General features: G+C 33.3%; 1 protein-coding gene and 1 non-coding gene across 8 annotated transcripts in view; both read left to right on the top strand.

Annotated features, from left to right (window-relative positions):
- The first annotated feature begins 1,616 nt into the window (after positions 1-1,616).
- LOC129307536 (U6 spliceosomal RNA) lies at positions 1,617-1,724 on the top strand. Its single transcript, XR_008592427.1, has one exon. It is a non-coding gene; the product is annotated as a U6 spliceosomal RNA (small nuclear RNA).
- A 1,854-nt stretch (positions 1,725-3,578) lies between these two features.
- Positions 3,579-21,811, top strand: part of LOC129306148 (serine/threonine-protein kinase BLUS1-like) — a 28,761-nt gene continuing 10,528 nt past the window's right edge. The window contains exons 1-21 of one of the 7 annotated variants that reach the window (XM_054946536.1): positions 3,579-3,733; positions 3,918-4,204; positions 4,318-4,727; positions 5,341-5,595; positions 5,853-5,977; positions 6,065-6,109; positions 6,204-6,285; positions 6,398-6,466; positions 6,544-6,714; positions 6,805-6,870; positions 8,250-8,318; positions 8,442-8,588; positions 8,741-8,814; positions 9,724-9,927; positions 11,156-11,244; positions 11,397-11,470; positions 11,919-12,044; positions 12,131-12,173; positions 12,258-12,304; positions 13,273-13,334; positions 13,413-13,464. In XM_054946536.1, coding sequence (XP_054802511.1) covers positions 4,518-4,727; positions 5,341-5,595; positions 5,853-5,977; positions 6,065-6,109; positions 6,204-6,285; positions 6,398-6,466; positions 6,544-6,714; positions 6,805-6,870; positions 8,250-8,318; positions 8,442-8,588; positions 8,741-8,814; positions 9,724-9,927; positions 11,156-11,244; positions 11,397-11,470; positions 11,919-12,044; positions 12,131-12,173; positions 12,258-12,304; positions 13,273-13,334; positions 13,413-13,464 — 2,010 coding nt within the window. In that variant the 5' untranslated portion in view covers positions 3,579-3,733; positions 3,918-4,204; positions 4,318-4,517. Of the gene's footprint in view, positions 4,205-4,317; positions 4,728-5,340; positions 5,596-5,852; positions 5,978-6,064; positions 6,110-6,203; positions 6,286-6,397; positions 6,467-6,543; positions 6,715-6,804; positions 6,871-8,249; positions 8,319-8,441; positions 8,589-8,740; positions 8,815-9,723; positions 9,928-11,155; positions 11,245-11,396; positions 11,471-11,918; positions 12,045-12,130; positions 12,174-12,257; positions 12,305-13,272; positions 13,335-13,412; positions 13,465-21,811 lie in introns of those variants that run through there. The other 6 variants (XM_054946538.1, XM_054946535.1, XM_054946540.1 and 3 more) reach the window with 6 other exon arrangements.

Consider the following 21,811-nt stretch of genomic DNA (forward strand, 5'->3'; position numbering starts at 1 on the left):
TGTCATTTTGGGTTCAAGAAGACAAGAACGGTGGCTTCAACACGAGTTTGAAGATACAGAGATGATAATTGACGCGATGGGAGTAGAATCTTTTAGAAAATCTGCAATTTTTCATCCTTTTTATAATATATCAATATCAATGAAAAAGATCAAATAAATATAAATTTATAAAATTTTAAAAATATTTTTATATAGTAAATTTAAAGAGTGATAATATATTATTTTTTCTTTCTTATAAAAAATAATTTTAAAAATATTTTTAAAAAATTATTTAAAAAATAACACCATAGTTTATAAATAATCAACCTTTTAATTTGTATTTTTTATAAATTTTTATCATTTTTTCTTTTTGAATTAATTATAAAAAAATTGATCTTTTAATCCTTCAACTTTTAATTCACTTGTAACTCAATCTCTTAATTATGACTTGCTGTGACTCAGTGTCTCAACTATGACTCGCCCATGACTCAATTCCTCAACTTTTGAATCACTTACAAATTAGTCGCTGAATTTTTTTTAATCTTTTTTCATGTTAGCTTAAATCTCACGTCAATGAGCAAGAGGAGGTATTTTAGAATAATATATGAGCATTTTTTATCTCTCTTATTTGATAATAAATTTTTTTAAAAAATTAAAAAATAAAGATCAAATTATAGTTGAATTAAAGTTGAGAGATTGAATCATAATAAATTATAATTGAAGAATTAAATTATAATGAATTATAATTGAAGGATTGAGTTATAATTTATAAATGAGTTAAAAATTAAAAAATTTTAAAAAAAATTAATTATATATACACATGTTCCATTTAAATAAAAGAAAAGAAGAGAAAAGAAAACCTGTCATTTGAGGAACGCGGCTTATTCGTGTCAGTCTTGTCCATGTCATCCAAATCCAAGCATCCTATTCAATTTTCACGGAGCATATGCTAAAAAATGATGGGTTTAAATCAGTGAGGTCATTTTCTTCGGGGATCCCTGACTGACAGGTCTTAAAATGGAAGGTGACGTGGCAATCCAATCCAGAATCAACGTGATGGATCCAGCGGCAGCGGCAGCTCGTTTTTCCATGGGACTGTAAACTTTTAAAAAAGAAGTTTGGATTTGGATCTCTATTTAATCTACTGAAAAGGTGCTGGTGGTTGAATTTTTTTTATTGGTTACAGTTATCTTTTTATTAAAATAATCTTGTTCAAAATAATTTAGACATTAACTATAAATATTTTTATCAACGGACACTTGATAGGATTAGTAAAGATTACTATCAAATTTCTTAGAGCGAGAGTTTAAATCTTGAAGAGTAACAAATATGATAATTAACATAATTTTAAAGAGGTCATTCCATCAGTACTTTACTATTATCGTAAAATCTTTTTACAAGGTTTTAAATTAATTTAGGACAGACAATAAATTTAAAATATCTTAAAATATTAGATGATTTATATTAAAAAATATAAATATTCTTTTAGTAAATATTTAAATTTTGGTTTGTAACGTTGTGAAGAAACATCCCATTTCATTAGACCAATCCTGTTAGTTGTTGGTTATTAATTAATAGTTCATAAATTAATGATTAAAATAATAGTTAAATTGTGATTAGACTGAATATAGTCAAATTGTGTCCCTTTGAAAAAATTCCAATAAAAGTGGAACGATGCAGGGAAGATAAACATAACTCCTACACGAAGATGACATGCATATATAAAAAAAATGGTCCAAATTTTCATGGAAATCTGTGCTGAGCACACGGTGATCTATTCTTTCTTCTTTCACAAAATATTATAAACAAAGTATCACATTAGATCAATCAAAACATAAATTCAGTGTTTGCGATTCAATTGACCAAATTGATCCAGTTTTCAAAACTATTATTGGATACTCTCTCTGATCAAAGATATGAACATTTCATCCCAACTAATATTAGTGCAAAATATAAGTATCTTAGTATTTATAAAAAAAAATTCTTTCTTAACCCATTATATTTATAAATCTAAATCTTTGTGCATGTAAAGTTATAACATTTCCCTCACTCATTATAGAATGAAACTAATGATAAAAAAAGAAAACAATACTCCCCTGATATTATTTAAAAAATTAAATGTTAAAAAATATAAAATATTTTTAATCTTTTAAAATATAATCATTATCTTTTTTTAAAAGTGTCCATATTAATGAATGACTTCATTATATTTATTGTACGGTATTTAATAAGATAAATATAAAAAGGTAGAGTTGTTTAAAAATAGGTAATTTTTTTATTGGGGTGAAATTTAATAAAAAATGTCTTAAATTTTAAATAGAGAGAGGGTATATACTTTCGTGACAATAAGAATTTTATTCATATGTGAACTATTATTAAAAGGTGTTTATGTTTATGGTGGCAGGTATAGTTGTTTTGTGTGCATGAAACTTTAAATTATCCAAGGCATGCTTTTATCTTGTTTTTCTAATAGGTAAGATAGACAATTTACATGAGCCTCCTTGACTACCACGTACGATACACTACATGTGAAGGATTAGGAATAGGATTAGTTTTTTTTTTTAAATTACAAAACAAATTTAGGCTTAAAAATTCCTAACATTAAAGGAAAAACAAGCAAAACAGATGACACATTTCTATCTAGATAATAAAAACCAATACAACCTGAAGGGGTATTCAAAAAGATAAAGTAATCAGTCACAATATGTATTTCTTTGACAAGACAGTCTGTCACATGATTGGTCTCTATTAGAGTATTGAACATATATGTCTTCAGTCGAAGATAAGAGTTGTCTAGCTTCATGTACTTCTTGCCTAAGTGGATGATTCGGCACACATCCTTGTTGTAAAAGTTGAATTAAAGTTATGCAGTCAACATGATAATAAATTTGAGTAACAGTATATTATTTATTAATTCTCAATCTTTCCATGAGACCTTGAAGTTCAGCAGCTGTAGATGGTAAGAAACCAAGTCATTTTTGAAATCCCATAATCCAATCGCTACTTGAATTCCTAATGACCCCTCTACAAGTAGCATGATTGACTGATTTGTCTGTATCAAGCCTATAATAATTAGTCAGGAGATGTCTTCATTTCTCCTTCAAGCCTTTCATGTTTTGAAAAATTTTATGTTCGAATTTTTCATTTGCCTTTATTTTCATCAGATGAAACTGGATGTTTTGAATAATTTCAGATACATTAAGATGTTTTCCTTTCATTTTTCGTCTTGATTAAGATTAACACGTTGCCACACATGTGACTTTCAAAGTTAGGCTCAGCCTTTCTCGGGCTGATGTTGGGAATCCCTTTGCATCTTGGGTCTCCATAGCCCATGTTCCCCGTGTTTTACTTTTTCATTTCATGATTCATGATTCGAAAGAAGATGAAACAAATCTTGACATCATCTCATGGACTGAAGTCCACAAAGAAGGAAGGCCAGAAGCAACAATAACTGTCCGACTTATGTCTCATAAGAAAAAAAAAAAAAAAAAAACTCCCCGAGTTATTGCGGAAAGCATGAGAATCCATTATGGTGGGTTCCACTCTTTTGCCTGTCATGATCACACACATTCCCCCCCTCGCGGTCGCAAATCTCTTCCGCTCCGTTTTCATCGGCTGATGACCCGGCGAGTTGCGTCTGTCAGAATCTATCATTGGAGTCCTGCTTCTGCATGTCACGAGCAGATGTTCCTCTGTGAAAGTCACACGTTGGCCAATCCTTTTCGTGATCCAAGTCATTTCGTTAATTGATCGAGTTATTACACAAATCAATACATTCCACTTTTTTAATCGAACTTTATAAATTGATTAATTGACTGAGTAATTGATTGAAGTGAATTGATTACAAATTGCCAATTGATGACTACGTTGGACTTTTAAAAGGAACTTTCCTTTTATTTTTCTCATCTTGACGAGTTTAAAAGATTCTTTGTCAACAGATAGAATCGGTAGTGGATTCGATCACGGGATTTAAGGCTTTGACCGTTTGACGTTTGCACAGAGGAGGATGCTCACATAGCGAAAAAGCGTTGAAGCCAACAAAACTTCCAGTCCTCCTCTGTCATCGTCGTCTTCATCACAGTCATCTGAGATCAACTAGAAGCGGTGGCTGACGAGCAGTTGAACTCCAGCAAAATCATCATAGGTTTCCTGGGGGATTCCTTTACTCTGATCAGGTCAGATTCAGTTCTGGTTCAAGTGAAGACTTCCTTGTATCCAATCCTAGGTTAGTATGTCGTTTGTCTTGAATCTTTAATTCAGTGCAGTTCGTTTTTTGATGTCTGACAGTGAAAAAGTTAACCTTTTAATTAGTTTATTGGTTGCATGTTTTTAATGAAGATCGTAGGTAACAAAATTGGAAGCCCGGGTCGCGAAATAACTTTTTCAAATGGACGGGCATGTGTTTACGATGCAAGTCATATTAACTCTGACGAATCAAAATGCTGCTGTCAAAGCGCTAACGAAAAAGAAAAGAAGGTGCGAAGTTAAGTGCTAATACGACTGCCTAGTTGCGGACTTGAGTTAATGGGATAAAATTTATGCTGCCTTCAAGGTTGAAATCTCAATTTATGACCAAAAACATGGAGCATGTATCAGAAAAAAGATTTCCTCTCAATGCTAAAGATTATGAGCTGTATGAAGAAGTTGGCGAAGGTGTTGGCGCCACTGTGTACAGAGCTCTTTGTATTCCACTCAACAAGATAGTTGCAATCAAGGTTCTTGATCTTGAAAAGTGCAATAATGATCTGGTACGTTGACCAACTCTCATACAACACGAGCGCTAATTCCTTTTCAGTTTCTTGTGTATGTGTGATTGATTTGACCTGTTTAACATTTAATTATTATTTTTTTGTGCTAATGAATGTCTTTTGATTTCTTAACTGGCTCTAATAGTGAGGGTCTGAAAGACATATTGCTCGTCATAAAGCTGCAGTTTCTGCATGATAGATCTATGAATTTTCAACGTGACAGGATGTCGTCCTGTAGAAAACATGTAGACAGTAGAAATAATAATATTACAGCATGCATTATAAATAGCCAAAGTTTCAGAGTAGGGGCAATATTTTTCTACTTTAATACCCTAATTTTGGTTGGCAAAAAAAAAAAAAATATATATATATAGAGAGAGAGAGAGAGATTGTTTGATTATATTTTAGCCAAAAAGGTATATATACAGTGTACATATTTCATATGAAAAAGTAATAACCCTTTTTACTCAATATTCCGGCTTCTCCCTCCCTTTGATAGCTCTCTCACTTTCCGATACTCTCTTGGCGTTACCCAACTTCAGACAGGCCATGTTATGCATCCATTGATTTCATATTAAATTCATACAACGTCAGAACTTTGAAATTTATGCAGGATGGCATTAGGAGAGAGGTACAGACAATGACCTTGATAAACCATCCAAATGTTTTATGCTCGCACTGCTCTTTCACTAGTGGACACAATCTTTGGGTGGTGATGCCATACATGTATGTGGGATCCTGCCTTCAAATAATGAAATCTTCCTATCCGGAGGGCTTTGAAGAGCCTGTTATTGCTACTTTGCTGCGAGAAGTTCTGAAAGCTCTTCTCTACCTTCATGCCCATGGACACATACATAGAGATGTTAAGGTATTGTGATCTTGCCAACTTTTGTATTGTGTGTGTACCAGAGCTAGAGTTCTTACTAAGTTGAATTACGAGTGATTAAATCCAAGACTACGAAGATATCTGTTTTTTGGTTTTGTGAATTTACGCCATGCCTTGAAATTGAAACTGAATTATGGAATTTGATACCTTCATATATGGGAGATTCTTTCTATCCGTCCTCCACTTGTTGGACTCGGGGTCTTTTCTTTTAACCCCAAGAAATTTTGACAATTACGCAGGCTGGAAATATTTTGATTGATTCTAAAGGTGCGGTCAAATTAGCTGACTTTGGGGTGTCAGCGTGTATGTTTGATACTGGAGATAGGCAACATTCAAGAAACACTTTTGTTGGAACTCCTTGCTGGTATCATTCAGTTTGCTTGAGGCTTTCTATAGAGTAGTTTATCACATGAAATATCATCATAAGCTTTAAGCCCTACATTTTCTACAGGATGGCTCCTGAAGTTATGCAACAACTACATGGATATGATTTTAAGTGAGCGTCTCTTATTTTTCCCACTCACTTTCCTTGCTCCTGTGCTTCCTTTCCATAATGTTCCCTGATATTTTATATTCTTTCTTTTTAACAGAGCAGACATATGGTCATTTGGTATAACAGCACTTGAACTTGCTCATGGCCACGCCCCATTTTCCAAGTATCCTCCAATGAAAGTAATTTGCATGTCTGCTGAATATTCTTTCCTGCACCCACTGATAACCCTTACCTGCTAATTGTTTTTATGAATTCTGAGTTGACCCTTTCTGCTTCTTTTCCTTGTTACAGGTTTTACTGATGACTTTACAAAATGCCCCTCCTGGCCTTGATTATGAAAGAGACAAGAGATTTTCAAAGGTTTGGTTCTTATTTAAATTTTTCTGGATTTTTGCCTTCAAAAAGTTGTTTATTAATTGTTCTCCTTCCCTTCCTAGTCTTTCAAAGAGATGGTTGCCGCCTGCCTAGTGAAAGACCCAAAGAAACGTCCAAGTTCAGAAAAGCTTTTAAAACATCACTTCTTTAAACATGCTCGCACCAGTGAATATTTATCTCAAACCATTTTAGATGGCCTTGCTCCATTAGAAAATCGTTTTAGGATGCTGAAGGTTAGCGGTTTATTCCTGAAACTTTCCCTATTCAATGTGAACAGTCTATGGCGATTGCTATCATTCCTGTAAACTGCTCGTCTGTTCCAGGCAAAAGAAGCAGACTTATTGATGCAGAACGAGGCTCCTTACGAGGATAAGGAACAATTATCACAGGTGTTTTAAATTCTGTAAAGTAAATGTTCACTTTAGTATCTGACGTTAGTTATCCTATTTTACGTTCATCTTCTTGTCAAGGTTAGATGCATGCTACTTTGCCGGAATGTGTTCATTTTGTTAAGTTACGTGCAATTTTCGTTCTATGAAGTTGCCTTTTTGTCTTGCTTTTGAGTCTTTTTCATGCTCCAGATGGTTGGACTGATTAAAATGAGCTCTATACGTCCATATGTTCCATGGTGTTACTTTATCATTCCATCCGTATATTTCCTGTACTCCTTGCATGGTTTTGTTATGGCTAGAATTATCTTTATAATCAAATATATTTATTTGTTCTGATAAGATTAGTTGGGATTTTATCATATTAAATCTGTGATGACCTCCCTGTTGATGATTATTTACGACTGAATACTATTGTTGTTATTATTTTACCGGTAAATAAAGTCATAGAAAAGAGTGGACTGCAAAAATATTTAGTATTTAGTAATGATAAAAAAGGATTATGTAAACTAAGTTTGTATATAAATTAAGTTCGTGTGCACTGAAGAGATAAATCTAAGTCAACATTCTTGTGAATCTTTAACACACCACTAATTCATTAAAGATAACTTCCTTTTAGCTCCTCTTTAAGAACTAGATGTCACACAGTTGATATGATGTAACACACACACACACACACACACAATTTCTATTGTGGAAGAGATTACATGAAAGGGGAAGTTATTTGCAGAATTCATTTAGAGAAGAAGAATAACTTTTAGCAAAATTCATTTAGTATTATGTAAACTACGCTTGTGTGTAAATTAAGTTCGTATGCACTGAAGAGACAAATCCAATTCAACATTCTTGTGAATCTATGATATATAACATACACCACTAATTGATTAAAGATAACTTCCTTTTGGCTCCTCTTTAAAAACTAGATGCCACAAAGTTGATATGATGTATTTTGTGTGTGTGTGTGTGTGTAAGTATATATATGAATTTCTATTATGGAAGAGATTACATGGAAGGGAAACTATTTGCAGAATTCATTTATAGAAGAAGAATAACTTTTAGCAAAATTCATTTAAAACTTAAGGATGCTATTTCTCTTGCCTGAAGTGCGTGTTTATGCTTAAGCAAACCTCAAACAACTGTATGCTGAATTTGTATGCGGTGCCCATGGATCAATGTAGTTAGCGTGCTTCCAATTTTGAGGATGTTAAAATCCAATATATCTCCCTTTACTTAGATTGTGGTGGTTTTTCTTTTTGGTCTTCATGTTTCCTTTGCTTTGTAGCTTGGTTGTATTTGTTTTTAATTGACATCCTCTCTTGATTCCAAAAAAAAAAAAAAAAACAATATATCTGAATTTAATAATGTGATTAAACTTTCAGAAAGAATATATACGGGGAATTAGTGCTTGGAATTTCAACCTTGAGGATTTAAAAGGTCAAGCTGCTCTAGTGAGTATTTTTACTTTACTACAGATTATTATCTGGATTTCTTACATAAAACTTAAGCGGAAAAGTTAGGCAATATTGGACATTTCATTCTTTACTCCAAAACCATCTATGTGTTGACTGCAGATTCAAGACGATGACATGCCAGATGCAGAAGAGACAGGTATGGATAAAAAGCAAAAGGAAAGGTCTGATAATGTTGGGATTCCGGCAGAAGGGCCTTCTTCTGGAGCAGCTAATCATTCAGATACTACACCCGTACTGGGAAAGGAGGTGCCCTTATTGAGTTATTGTCATTTAATGATCAATTAGCATATCTTCCTATAATATTCGTTTTGACCTTGAACTGAAGACCTTTAATTCTAAGCATGCTCTCTTTTTCTGGATTCATTCTTGTCTTGGCATTTGAATGACTGTTATTTTAGGACGGGTTCCATGATCTTCAAGACTTGGAGAGTTCACTTGCTTCATTTCCTATTAAACCTCTTCAAGCTCTTAAGTATGATTACTTCCTGACCTTTTTTTTTATTTTCTATTTTTTTATTTTTTTGGTTTTTTTTGGTCTTTTATGGCTCTATCATTGTGTTTTGATCCTGATTATTTGTGGATTTAGTGATGCGGTAGCTTTTTTTTTTTTTGTTTTGTTTTGTTTTGGTTTTGGCATTCAAATAGTGTTCACTATCACTGGTTAAAAAAGTGGGGACTCTATTATCTAGGTATTCACTAAAGTCCTTCCTTTATCAGGTCGATGGTTGAATAAACCTTAATATGTACTCTAATGTGGCACATTTTCCCCTCATACACTCCATACAGACATTCTATTAATGTATATTCATTATGCTATGTTCGTCTCTTGTGGAAATGTTTCTTTTGAAATCCTTCAGTTTTTCAGTTCTTTTCTGAAATTTCTATTTGTAATTCATTTTCTTTCTGACAAAAATAATGTTGCAATACTGAAGTTATTGAAAGTGATAATTTGTTTCCAAAGTATTGCATGCTGCCATTTTCCAATGTTCTTTTATCCCAAGAATATAACAACAACAACAAGCCTTACCCCACTAGATGATATTAGCTATATGGATTGCAAAATGTCATTGTGCTCTATCATCAACCAAGTTTTTAAGAATATTGTTAATCAAGAGGTCTTATTCAATAATTTTCATAAGTGTTCTCTTTAGTCTTTCTCTGTTTCTCTTTATAGGGCTCAAGATTATCTATTTTATTTTTCTCACCAGTGCCTCCCATAGCCTTTATTGTATATGTTCAAACCTTCTCAAATGATTTTCTTTTATACCAAGAATAATTGTGCAAAATTAACGATGTAGCTCATGTTTCAATGTTGAAGCTTTTTTCTTCTTTTTTAATGGAAACTTTGAAGCTATATTTATTTGATGTATAAATCATGCAGAGGTTATTTTGACGTTTGTGAGAACAGTGTCAACAGTGCTGCTTTGGGAGATTCAGATCGGCATGATGGAAGAAATGAGAATGGCATTTCTGGGACAAGTAATTCATTACCACAAAATGCTATAGCTGAGCATGTAAAGTTGAGTGCTTCTCTCCTTCTTGATGGTTCTTTTTCTGCTAAAAAAATTATTACTCTTGGGGAAAGGTAGGTTTGTTTTCTTTTCCTGCTACTGTGATTTATCTTCTGTTTTTGGTATCTGCACTCTTTGCAGGCCTTCTAATCAGATGCTTCGAGAATATTCCTTTATTTAAAGGACTTAAGCTGGCTTTACATAGGCAGGCACCTTATGTGTCTCTATACAGTTGTAAATTTGCGTGATGTAAAAAGGCTAACTTAAATAGTACAAGCCCAGCGCAATAATGATCAACTCTTAAATTAACCTAGCTTTCTCTAAATTGTCATCCTAACACTTCCTCTTAGTTCAAAAATATCAAAATTGTATCTTGTTACAAAGAAGACCCAATTATATTAAAGGAACAGTTTATCTCAGCATGGAATCCTACCTAAGCATGAGGACTTACATGATCAATCAATTGCAATTACAATTGCCTTTTAAGAGCTTAGCAACTATTAATTTATCTCATTTTTCATACATGGTATTTATGTAACATTTCATTCAGAGGGTTCTCAGCATCCCAGATGGCGTACCAGGAATCAATGAGGGCTATAGACAACAAAGATACTATCCTGCCGTCAGATCTAGACTTAACAAACAAAGTAGGATTAGTCTAACATTGATTATACTTGAAACCTTTCGCCATGAATCTCTTAAGGTTTCACGAATCCACCTCAAATCCAAATTTCAATAGGTAGAAGTTAAAGAGAATGGAGAGGGCAGTAAGATTATCACATTACCTTAGATTTTTTTTTTTGGCCTTTTCTTTTTGTTCCAAATTTAATAAGGCACAAATTAAATCTTGATTATGCAGGATGTCATACATTGTGCATTCCCTACCCTCTTTCCTCAAAATTGGAATGCCTAACACTGTATATAAATTTTGCCCATAAAAAATGTTTGACATTCATGAAAGTGAAGAAATATTCTGTATTTACTGATACTGTGAGAAAGAGAAAGTAAGTACAGAATATTTCTTCTCTTTCTCAATACTACAAATAGAGGCATTGTTTGTGTCATTTTTTTATTCAGACTCTTTATCTTTTCTATTTCTGAGAAGTACTGTTCATCAATGTTAGCCAAATGTTTGTTTTCGTGGTTGTTTCAGAATTTGTGGAAATTTTGATATTTCTGTTGTGTTTTGATCTGTGAAAATTGAGATAATTCATCATTAGTAGACATGCTTGTTACTTTGATATTTCTGCGGATTTAAGTTGCAATATTCATATTTGCTAATATGTTTGTGTATTTAAAAAGGGATTATCTGCAGCAGAAATGTTACCACGAGGGGAATAGTGGTCCATTGTTGTATAAGCAGAAAAGAGAAACCAACAACCTCTCATCTGGTATGCCTGTTGTCTAATTTGTTAATGTGATTGTTATCACTATCAAATTTATAATATTTTTCTTGTATCTAATTAGACTTGGGTAATCTACAAATTCCATTGAGAAATTGTTATTAGTGCATTTATAATTATAATTATCTTTCTATATACAGTTGATGATGCATCAGAAGCATTTGTCCAGCGTAAGGGGCGATTCAAGGTCACATCAGCAGATCTCAGTCCCAAGGTGGGTCATGTGTTCCATGGCAGATCTGCCGTGCTTCCTTTAACGCCAAACAATTAAAACTCTAATTTCATTGCTGCAGAGAACTCATAACCTGTTGTATTCAATTTTTCCATTGGAATACTGTATGGACATGAATTGCGGTATTTGGACTCATGAGGGAGCATTCAAAAATCTAGAGTTTTACATTATCTTTGTATACTGAACGGATTTAGGTATATTGTCATGTGTCAGAGTGTTGCTCTTTCAGTAAAGTCTCATTATATGTTGGTAATTTCAATTTTTGAAATTGGTGCCCCATCCTTGGTTACCTTTGGGGATGATATAAAAAGCTATTGATGCGTTCTTAAATGTTTGACTTCATTTTTTTTTTTTAAGGAGGATGGAACTTAGGTGATTTTACATTTTAGGCAATGGCTAATAACTGTTGCCATTTCTTTTACTCATTCAGGGTCCTGTGAACTGCACTTTTGGTCCTGTTTGTAGAGGTCTTTCCAGTCCACCAGAACAAAACCCTACTTCTGCCTCTATTCTTGCATCACTGCATTTCATTTTGCAGCAGAACAGTTTGCAAAGGGTATGTTTTCGTTTTATATCTTTTACCTTTTATTTTAATTGAAATAACAAGTCTAAAGGACATCATATTTCAACAAATTTTGACAGGAAGAGATTATTAAATTAATTAAGTACGCAGAGCAATCTTGTGGTAATGGTTATATTCTTCTCAATGTGTGCATTTTTTTCCTTTGATACTGTGGGCGGATCTGATTATTTTCTTCACTTGCTACAGGTAGTAATGTAGAATTTGTGGAGGCAGGGATTGTTGATCTTTTGCAGGTGGATGTTTATCCTTATTCTTTATAGCTTAGAAACCCACTGTTGTACATTTTATGATACAAATGACCTGTGTCTAAATGCCACTTTGGGTGGGCTTGGCATACCATAATAGTTGTGATAGCGCAGAAACACTTCAATTAAAATGTCAATTTATTACTTACACACAAGTAATCAAGCAATCGAGCAAAAAAAGATTAAAAACTAACTGGCGACTTGTTTCATGAGGGGTCAGAATTGTATGTCCATAAATATCTTTCACATAATGGAGAATGAAGAGGGACTATGGCTGAAATTATTTTTAATGTATTCATGGCTTTCTCCTTCAGTTTGTCCGCATTTACAGTGTTTCACATGGTGCATCTTAGAAGCATGTAAAAAGTGCGCCTGCGCGCGCAGTTGGTCTCACATTTCCTCTTCAATGTTCCAACCATCCTGAAATATGTGCCTTTATTTTTCCTTTTTTTTTCAAGTTTACCAAGTGAAAAAGAAGAATTTGGGTCTATTAAGTGTATTTGGTTTTTAATTAGTGTTCAATATTTCCGTTTTGCCAAAATCGTTGGTACAGGTGATGGAATCTAATCTGACCCAGGTTTTTAATAAAAAAAATTACATACATGTCTCACTCAAAACAATTGATTACTCTCATGTCCATTGACAGGTATGACCTAAACTCAGTTGTCAATAGATCTGTAAGTAATTAATTGTCTTAAGTGAAACCTTGGAATAATTCTCCCTTTTTAATACCCAACATTTAATATTTGTTTACCAAGAGTACGCAATGGCACAAAGCTGCATGAGACGGAAAGATACAGAAAGATTCTGTTATGGTGGAACTGGGATGATATTAAAATTTAGGCAGAAGTTGAAGGGTAGAAATTCCGTTGGTTGAAGAGAGATTTCAAGAAATATTCTTTTTAGACAAGTTTTCCCCCTGACCTTTCAGTTGAGCTCATTTGTGTGACTTGCAGGTACCACCCACAACAATTAGGGAGAGAGAGTTGCATCTTCAGGTGATCGAACTCCAACAGAGGTACATGAATGTAACTAAATTTCTTCTGATCCTTGAGTTTAAATTCAACACAAATCTTATTATCACCGCTTACGTCAGCATCGAGAAGCTTGTTGAGGAATTGCAAAGGCAAAAGGTGAAAAGTTCCCAGGTACTTCTGTCACATATAGTGCCTGGTTTTCCCTAAAGCATGTTTAAAGCGTTTCCCTCTTTATCATGAAATTAATGCTGTGCTTGGCTAGCTAACTAGGAATGAGAGAGAATGAAGAAAAGGGAAAAGTATCGAGGTGTAATTTTTTTTCATTGTGCTTGACTAAGTGAGAGGGAAAGAAAAAAAAAATTATTAATTTTATATAAATAATAATAACCTTATTATTTATAAAAATATTTATATAATAAAATTTAATATTTTAACATATTATATATATAATAATTTCTATCATATATTATCAATTGAACAAAAATATGATTAAAAGTTGTTTTATCCAATTTAAAATTTTATTTATTAAATTATTAAGTATGCAATAATCTTAAAATTTGAAAATACAATCAAATATAAGATACTTAATTGAAAATTAACCTAAAAAATTAGAATTGATATTTATCTAATTAATCTAAAAATTAAATTGACAAAAAGTTCATTATCAAAATGTAACTACAATACAAATATCATAATAAAAATAGAGGAAAGTAAGAGGTGGCAATTAAAAAAGTGGCAGGTAAATTTAAAAATGAATTTTCTTTTTTCAAAATATTCTCATATTTGGAGAGAAAAGTGAGAGGAAAATAACATGTGGGTACTTTTCTCTTTGTAGCCAAGCGATAGTTTTCCTTTCACTTTTCCCTCTCACTTTTCTTTACTTTTCTCTCTTGCTGAACATAGCATAAGAAATCTCTCTCTCTCTCTCTCTCTATATATATATATATATATATAATATAAACTTTAAAGGTTAAGGTACAAAATCACCCTCAATTTTTCCAGCCAAGTGCACCTCATATCTTAAAGTATTTTTTCGCGTAATTTTGCTCTAACATTTTTTGTTTAGGTACAATGTTACCCCGTCCAAACAATTTGACCATATTGACTGTTAACTAATTAAATTTAATTGTTAAATAGCTTGTTGGATAGCTAGACAGGAGTCCAGATCAAATTTATTGTTGCCACGTCATTTCTTTTTCTTCCTCCTTCCTCGATTAGAAACAAAAAAATCTCCCAAGCCAGCATTCAATTAACAACCAAATATCCTATGGAAATTGAAAGAAATATATTTTTGATTGATGTTAAATTATGTGTTACAATCAATATATATCCACAAAGTTGAGAGACAAAGTAATGAATGCTAATAACTCCTGAATCCCTAATAATCAGGCTAAGAGATTTACAATAAATTTAGATATTCGCACACTCCCCCCATCATAGATGCTAATAATGTCGAACTTGCTTATACAATTCTCAAATGCAGGTCTAAGTAACCCTTTAGTTAAAACATCAGTTGCTTGTAACTTTGTAGGCAAATATGTTAAACATGGAATTCCTGATTCTACTTTTTCTTAATAAAGTTTTGATTTATCTCAACATATTTAGATCTGTCATGTTGTATTAGATTTAAAGGCCATATTTATAGTAGCCTTATTATCACAGTAGAGCTTCAATGGTGAGCTTGTTTCAACTTGTATTTCATTCAAGACTTGTTTCAGCCACAATTCCTCTATTATTCCTTAAGCTAATGCTCTCAATTTAGATTTAGCACTACTTCTTGAAACAACTCTTTGCTTCTAGCTTCTCCATGTAACTAAATTTTCCCACACAAATGAATAATAGCCGGGGGTTGATCTTTGATCTTTATATTCCACCCTAACTTGCATCAATGTAAAATTCAATGCATCTTTCCTCATATTTTCTAAAGAACAAGCCTCTATCACAAGTACTTTTTAGATATCTCAAAATCCTATAAACTGCCTCTATGTGACTCTTAATTGGACAGCTCATATATTGACTGGCTACACTAATAGCAAAGGCTATATCTAGCCTCGTATGAGAGATATATATCAGTTTTTCAACTAGCTTTTGATATTTCTCCTTGTCAACTGCTTCTTCCTTTCCTTCAACTTCCTCCTCCTCTTCTTCATCTTCCTCATTTACCTTAGGTTTCTTTTTCGATTTCTTGACCTCAATAGGAGTTTTAATGGGTTTGTAGCCTAGCATACCTATCTCCGTCAGGAGATCAAGTATATATTTTCTTTGAGAAACATAAATTCTTCTTACTGACCTAGCAACTTCCATCCCAAGGAAGTATTTTAATAACCCGAGATCCTTGACTTCAAATTCCTTGCCAAGGAAAGCTTTCACTCTCTCTATCTCCTCAAGGTAATCTTTAGTGAGTATTATGTCATCAACATGGATAATAAGAATACATTTCTTGCTTCCTTCGACCTTAACAAACATTGATCCGACAAGGCTTGCTTGTAACCTTCAAACTTTAGGACTTTTGAGAACCTATCAAACCAAGCTTTTAGTGACAATTTCAAGCCATACATAGACTTTTTCAATTTACAGACTTTATGTTCCCTGTCTTTATAGAGCCCGGGAGGTAGAGTCATATAGACTTCTTCCTTCAACTTGCCATTCAAGAAAGCATTTTTGATGTTAAGTTGATAAAAGGCCACTCAAGGTTAGCTGCTATAGACAATAAGACTCTAATAGCGTTCAATTTTACCATTAGAGCAAAAAGGTTTCTTCATAATCTAAACCATATGTCTGGGTAAACCCCCTTACAATCAAGCATACTTTCAACTTGTTAAGAGCACCATCAGTCTTGTATTTTAAGCTGAATACCCGCTTATAACTCACTGTTCTCTTTCCTTTAGATAACCAAACAAGTTCGCATATCCTATTCTTTTCTAAGGCCCCCATATCTTCCCTACTAGCGCTTCACCATTTAGGGATGCTTAAAGCCTCTTGCATAGTCTCAAGTATCTTCACCTTATTAAGATTAGTAACAAAAGCCCGATACTAAGGAGAAACTAAGTTGTATGAAACAACCTCTCTTGATGGAAAATACATGAGTAAGGTTGCTTTCTCAAAGCAATAGGAAGATCAAGATCAACAAATTTACTTACTCGTTTTGTACATTCTAGTTTTGGGGTTTTGGGAATTACCCTAACTTCTATGTCACCATAAATTTTTGCTTCAAAAACTACCTCTGGTTTAGACTCTCTTAGTGTTTTAGGTACAAGTTACTCAACTATCTTTTGATTTCTTTTTCAAATATAAACAAACAACTCTCCCTTTTGTGGTTTTTCTGTATCTTCTCTTGCCTACATGTGTTCTTTATGTTGTGGCATAAGAGGAGATGGTGGTGTTGTTAGGGTAGGTGAAAGTAATGGTTCAAGGGTTTGTGGTGGTAGTAAAGGCTCATTCGATGTAAATCATAGTTCAAGAAGCACCAATTCTCTGTTAGGTTCTTGTCTTTAAGTCTGAGATTCACTTATGTTCTTCCCCTGAATTGAAGGATTAGTATAGAAAGGAGTATCTTCATGGAAGGTAACATCAAGGCTAATAAATGTGTGTTTTAAGACAGGATCAAAGCATTGATATCCTTTCTGAGTAGTAGAATAGCCAAGAAAGATGCATTTAGTAGCTCGAGGGTTAAGTTTAGTGTTTTGGTGGTTACAGACAAAGGTTGTGCAACCAAATATACAAAGTGAAAGATTGGTTTCAATGTAAGATATGGAGAAAACCTTTTGTAATTTGTGAAGAGGGGTGTCAAAGAATAAAATTCGACTATACGTACGGTTGATCAGGTAGATTACGATCAAATTGGCATTCCCCCAAGAGAACTTGGGCACATTACAAGTGAACATGAGTGCTCTAATGAAACATTCCTACTCCACTAAATATAATTAACCAATATAGCTCCTAGTAATAAGAGATTTAACTCAAAAGATGATTAATAAGGTTTAATTTAAAAGCAAGGGATCCTAAATTTTTTAAATGACAATGAGTTTAAATCAATGCAAACCCTTTATATCAGAGTAAAATAAATTTTAAAAGCATGGAATATCTCAAAAGAGTGAAAGAAGTCGAAAATGGTTGAAAAATAGGGCAATGCATCGCGGCTCTTGCACGCTGCACCAGGGCATGTTACACAAAATTTTGACTAATTCTGCTATCATTTGGCAGCAGAATCAGGGAACTTCTGACTCGCTCCAATTCTCCGTCCGACATTCGAATGACGTGATCTAGGTGTCTACAGAAAACTCTTTATATAAACTAGCTAATGACATGGGTTTCACTTCCAAAACAAGTCACACTAGGAAGTTAGATACTTAAACAAGTTTCAACTACTTTTCACAACTTTAACACAAAATAGGTGTCCAAAACTCTCAACATGTGCCAAAAGCTTTTCCTAACACCTGGATCATATCCAATGGATTTAAAGCTATCAGTACAACATGTCACAAGGAACAACAGAATAACAAAAATTCACTCCTCAACCCCATTTTACCAAAAACAAAAGGGGTAAATCATCATTGCATTTCACCCGAATCATTCAAAACATGTTTAATTCATTGTTTCTACACTTGCACCAGTATTTTAGCCATATTAACAAATATATGTCAATATACACAAAGACTTGCCCAAAATACCAATCTAACATTTCCAACAATAAAATCGTGCAAGTATGATGGCATGTATCCTAAATTCGCAAACATGTGCTATTACACAAATATAAACTAAGCTAGAGGCATATAAAAAGGAATATGCTAATTCCAATCTCTTTAGCCTTCTTCCTCTCAGCACCAGAACTAGAGCTTGAAAATGTTGAATGAAAGGGGTGAGCCTAGCTACTCAGTAACCAAGGTTAAACCTACTCTATACAGTTATATATCAATTATAAACCAAATACATGGACAAGGAAATCAAGTATGTAAAACATGCTGGTGTATATCATATCTTGTCATTTATCATTAAGTAACTTCTTTAACTCTCATAATTAGGTGCATGGTCACTATATTGTCAAATATGTAACATGACCTATATTCATATGACTTGCCACCACTTAACACGTGTGACACGTTATTTTTTACTTAGGCAATGATCAACCAACCTTATATCCTCCTTATTTTCTTAAATCGAAACTGTGGGCTATAATATTGATTAAGGCTCCGTCGGTGTGACTAGACTACCCAAGCTCATTAATTGTAAGGTATGAGCCGGCTAAAAATCACATGACTCACTCTTGAACCACGGCTTCCCCCATTCTTGAATCCTTGGGGTGTTTTGTATCCTAGACTATTTTCCTCATTGAACCAGTGGAGATAACTAGGTTTTAGTCCCTCGACAAACTATAGGACAGTCTCTCGACAAACTGTGGGACAAAGCTATACCCTCGTGCACCGAAGAGTGGCTTAAATACCATATGGATTTTCTTTACTCTCAATTCCTAGGTGAACTCCTACCACTGATCATGCTATAATCAATACTTACTTATTTTTACATTTTCATTTTTATTTACTTATTAATATAGTGATCACCTTGGGCTTACAACTGTGCGCTATCCAAGTATGTGTTCTCATCATTTGCTCAATATTATTCTCACTTATATCAAATTTTTCTTCTCATTAACACATAATTACTTCTACACAATATCACATACATTTTCAAAAAGCATTAACATGTTCACAATTCAAAAATCCTTTTAACTTCACATTTTGCATTGTCAAGCCAAAAGTAGTATTATGCACATTCAAATTTTCATATACTCATTAAAACTAATATATGGTTTTACTTTAAAAAAATCAACCCCTTGCATGTAACATTCACAATTCACATTTAATAATTAATTAACATATAACTACTCAAAGTAGGGTTTCTCCGGTTACCTCAAACTTTTGAGAGGTCAAATGTTTACCCCTCAATCTACTAGCTTCTAAGCTTGAATTTCCAATTCAATAAGTGACCAAGAGCCAAAATTACAATCAACCAAGTTGAAATTCACCAACATTACCAACTTAAGCATTTGCACCCTCAATCTTCACTTCTAAATTATCCAACATTCACTTTACATGAGTTGGAATTTATCCATTGGGTTTAATAATTACCTTTAGTCCCCAATAATATTAATGAATCATTAAATTCTCATTAATGGCATCACATTCTTACAACCACCTGTAATAAATGAGATTTTTGGATATTAATAGTGCCCAACAACCTAAGACACCAAAACTCATTATACCTAGGTTTAGATACTCTAATCTACTTTCATTAACTCTATTTAAGTCAATAAATTCAGACTCATAACCTATATGAACCGAAATTTCACTTTCACTATCAAACTCTAACCATAAAACTCATAAATGTGAAAGAAATGGGGAGATTAATGGGTGTGATACTTACCTTGGGTGTTTGTAGCCTTTAATATACTCCTAATATTGTCCACAAGTAAATTTTAGCAAAGCTTGGCGCGTCTCTTCATTTCCTCTTTTCTTTTTCTTTATTTCTGTCTCATTTCGTGTTTGATGAACTACAAAAATGACCATGCGTTGCGGTGGATACATAATGCACCATGACGTATGGCACAAAGAGGTCCTCCCTCATTCAGAAGCATTTATGGGCCGTGGTAGATGATCTCCACGCCATGACGTGTGGCATAGCAACATCAACTCTTTCTTTTCTTCTCCCTTTGATGCCAGGGTGGCCTACCTTGATATTGGACTCACAATTATGGCTAAAATACCATTAAATATGATTATTAGACCTCCCTAACCACTCATTACCTTAATTTAATTAATTACCCTAATTAAATTTAATTAATCAGGGAATTTAAACTCAGGATGTTACATCTAACAACATCAAAGATATGATGATTTTTTTTTCAACAACCCCATTTTGTGAAGGAATATGGGCACAAGAACTAATATGAACAATACCATGCATTTGGAGGAAAGTACTCAACAATTGGTTAAATCACTCAAAGCCATTATCGATGTATAAAACTAGGATGGTGGTGTTGAATTGAGTTTTGATCATGTTGAAGAAAGTCATGAACGTGGATTAGCCTCAAACTTGTTTCTTAAAAGATAAACGCAACAAACATAAGTGTAATCATCAATGAAGGAAATGAACTATGTTGTTTTAATATGATTGGAATACAGGATGTTCCCAATAAGTCACTATGAATGGTTGTGAAGATTTAGTGGGTGTGTAAGGGACTTTAGGAAAGGAAGTTCTGTATGGTGTTTGGCAACTCCACACACTTCATAGTGAAGATTGTTAACATTCATATTTAGGCATAGAGATAGGAATAAACGCTAAAGATAAAGAAAATTAGAGTGACCCATCCTCTTATGTCACAACATAAAATCATTAACTTTAGAGGCAGATACAATGGTACCAACAATCGGTGAGTTACCCACTTGGGTGGTGACTTCAAAATAGTAGAGCCCTTCATACTCCTTGGTACTTTCAATTGTCACTCCAAATAATAGGTCTTAAAATGCACAATAGGAAGGGAGGAATTTAGCATAACAATATTACTACTTGGTCCACTGATTGATGGAAAGTAAATTACAATCAACTTTAGGCACATGGAGAATAAATTCTAGCATTATAGAGTCGAAAATGCAAATACTCCCTTTTCCTGCTACAGGTGCTAAGGAACCATCTGCAACCTTTACTTTAACATTCCCGGTACATGAGGTGTAAGTGGTAAACAACTCATGACAATTTGCCATATGATCAAAGGCTCTAGAATCAACAATCCATAAAGATTTATTCTATGTGGTTGTTAAGGCTTTTAGGAAGGTACCTTTTTTTGCCACTAACATAAAGGACACAAATACTGATCTATATCCCACAATGACAACATTAATTAGTGGATGAAGCACCCTCCATATGCCAAATGGTAGACACACATAGAAGATAAAGCTGAGAACCACCACAAGCGATACTCTAGAATCAGCCAAGGTGAAGTAAGGGTTATAAAAACTTGATGCTCATAGATTTATAATGGATTCCACAAGCGTACGATTCATAAAATCATAAGTGATAAATGAAGGTCGTTCCCACAGAGAATCAAATTAATTGGTAATTAAGAAATAAATTCTCCATTTTCATTCAAGTCAAGCAAAACAAAATTTGGATTTGATTTTTGCAAAATAAAGATTAAAATTAGAACAATGTACTAAAATTAAAATTCCAACAATCGCAAATAGTCAAGGCAATTTAAGGTGACTAATCCCTTCTTCAATTCATAGAGCATGTAATTACCCAAATAAATTCACTTAAAATTAATTTATTAATCTAGAGTATTAATAAAAATAATTATCTTTTGATTAATTACACCCCTCTCTTGAATTAATTTGCTATATCTAACACAATTATTCAAGAGGCAAAGAGGCACAAACTCACTTTAATGTGATTATATGGGTCCAATAGATATATTCCTATCCTATTAACAAATTAGAATAAATTCTAATGTCACGTTACTCAATCT

The sequence above is a fragment of the Prosopis cineraria genome, unplaced genomic scaffold (genome assembly GCF_029017545.1).
Source record: "Prosopis cineraria cultivar Desert tree isolate PC_DT_omini unplaced genomic scaffold, ASM2901754v1 PC3, whole genome shotgun sequence".
NCBI classification, from domain to species: domain Eukaryota; kingdom Viridiplantae; phylum Streptophyta; class Magnoliopsida; order Fabales; family Fabaceae; genus Prosopis; species Prosopis cineraria.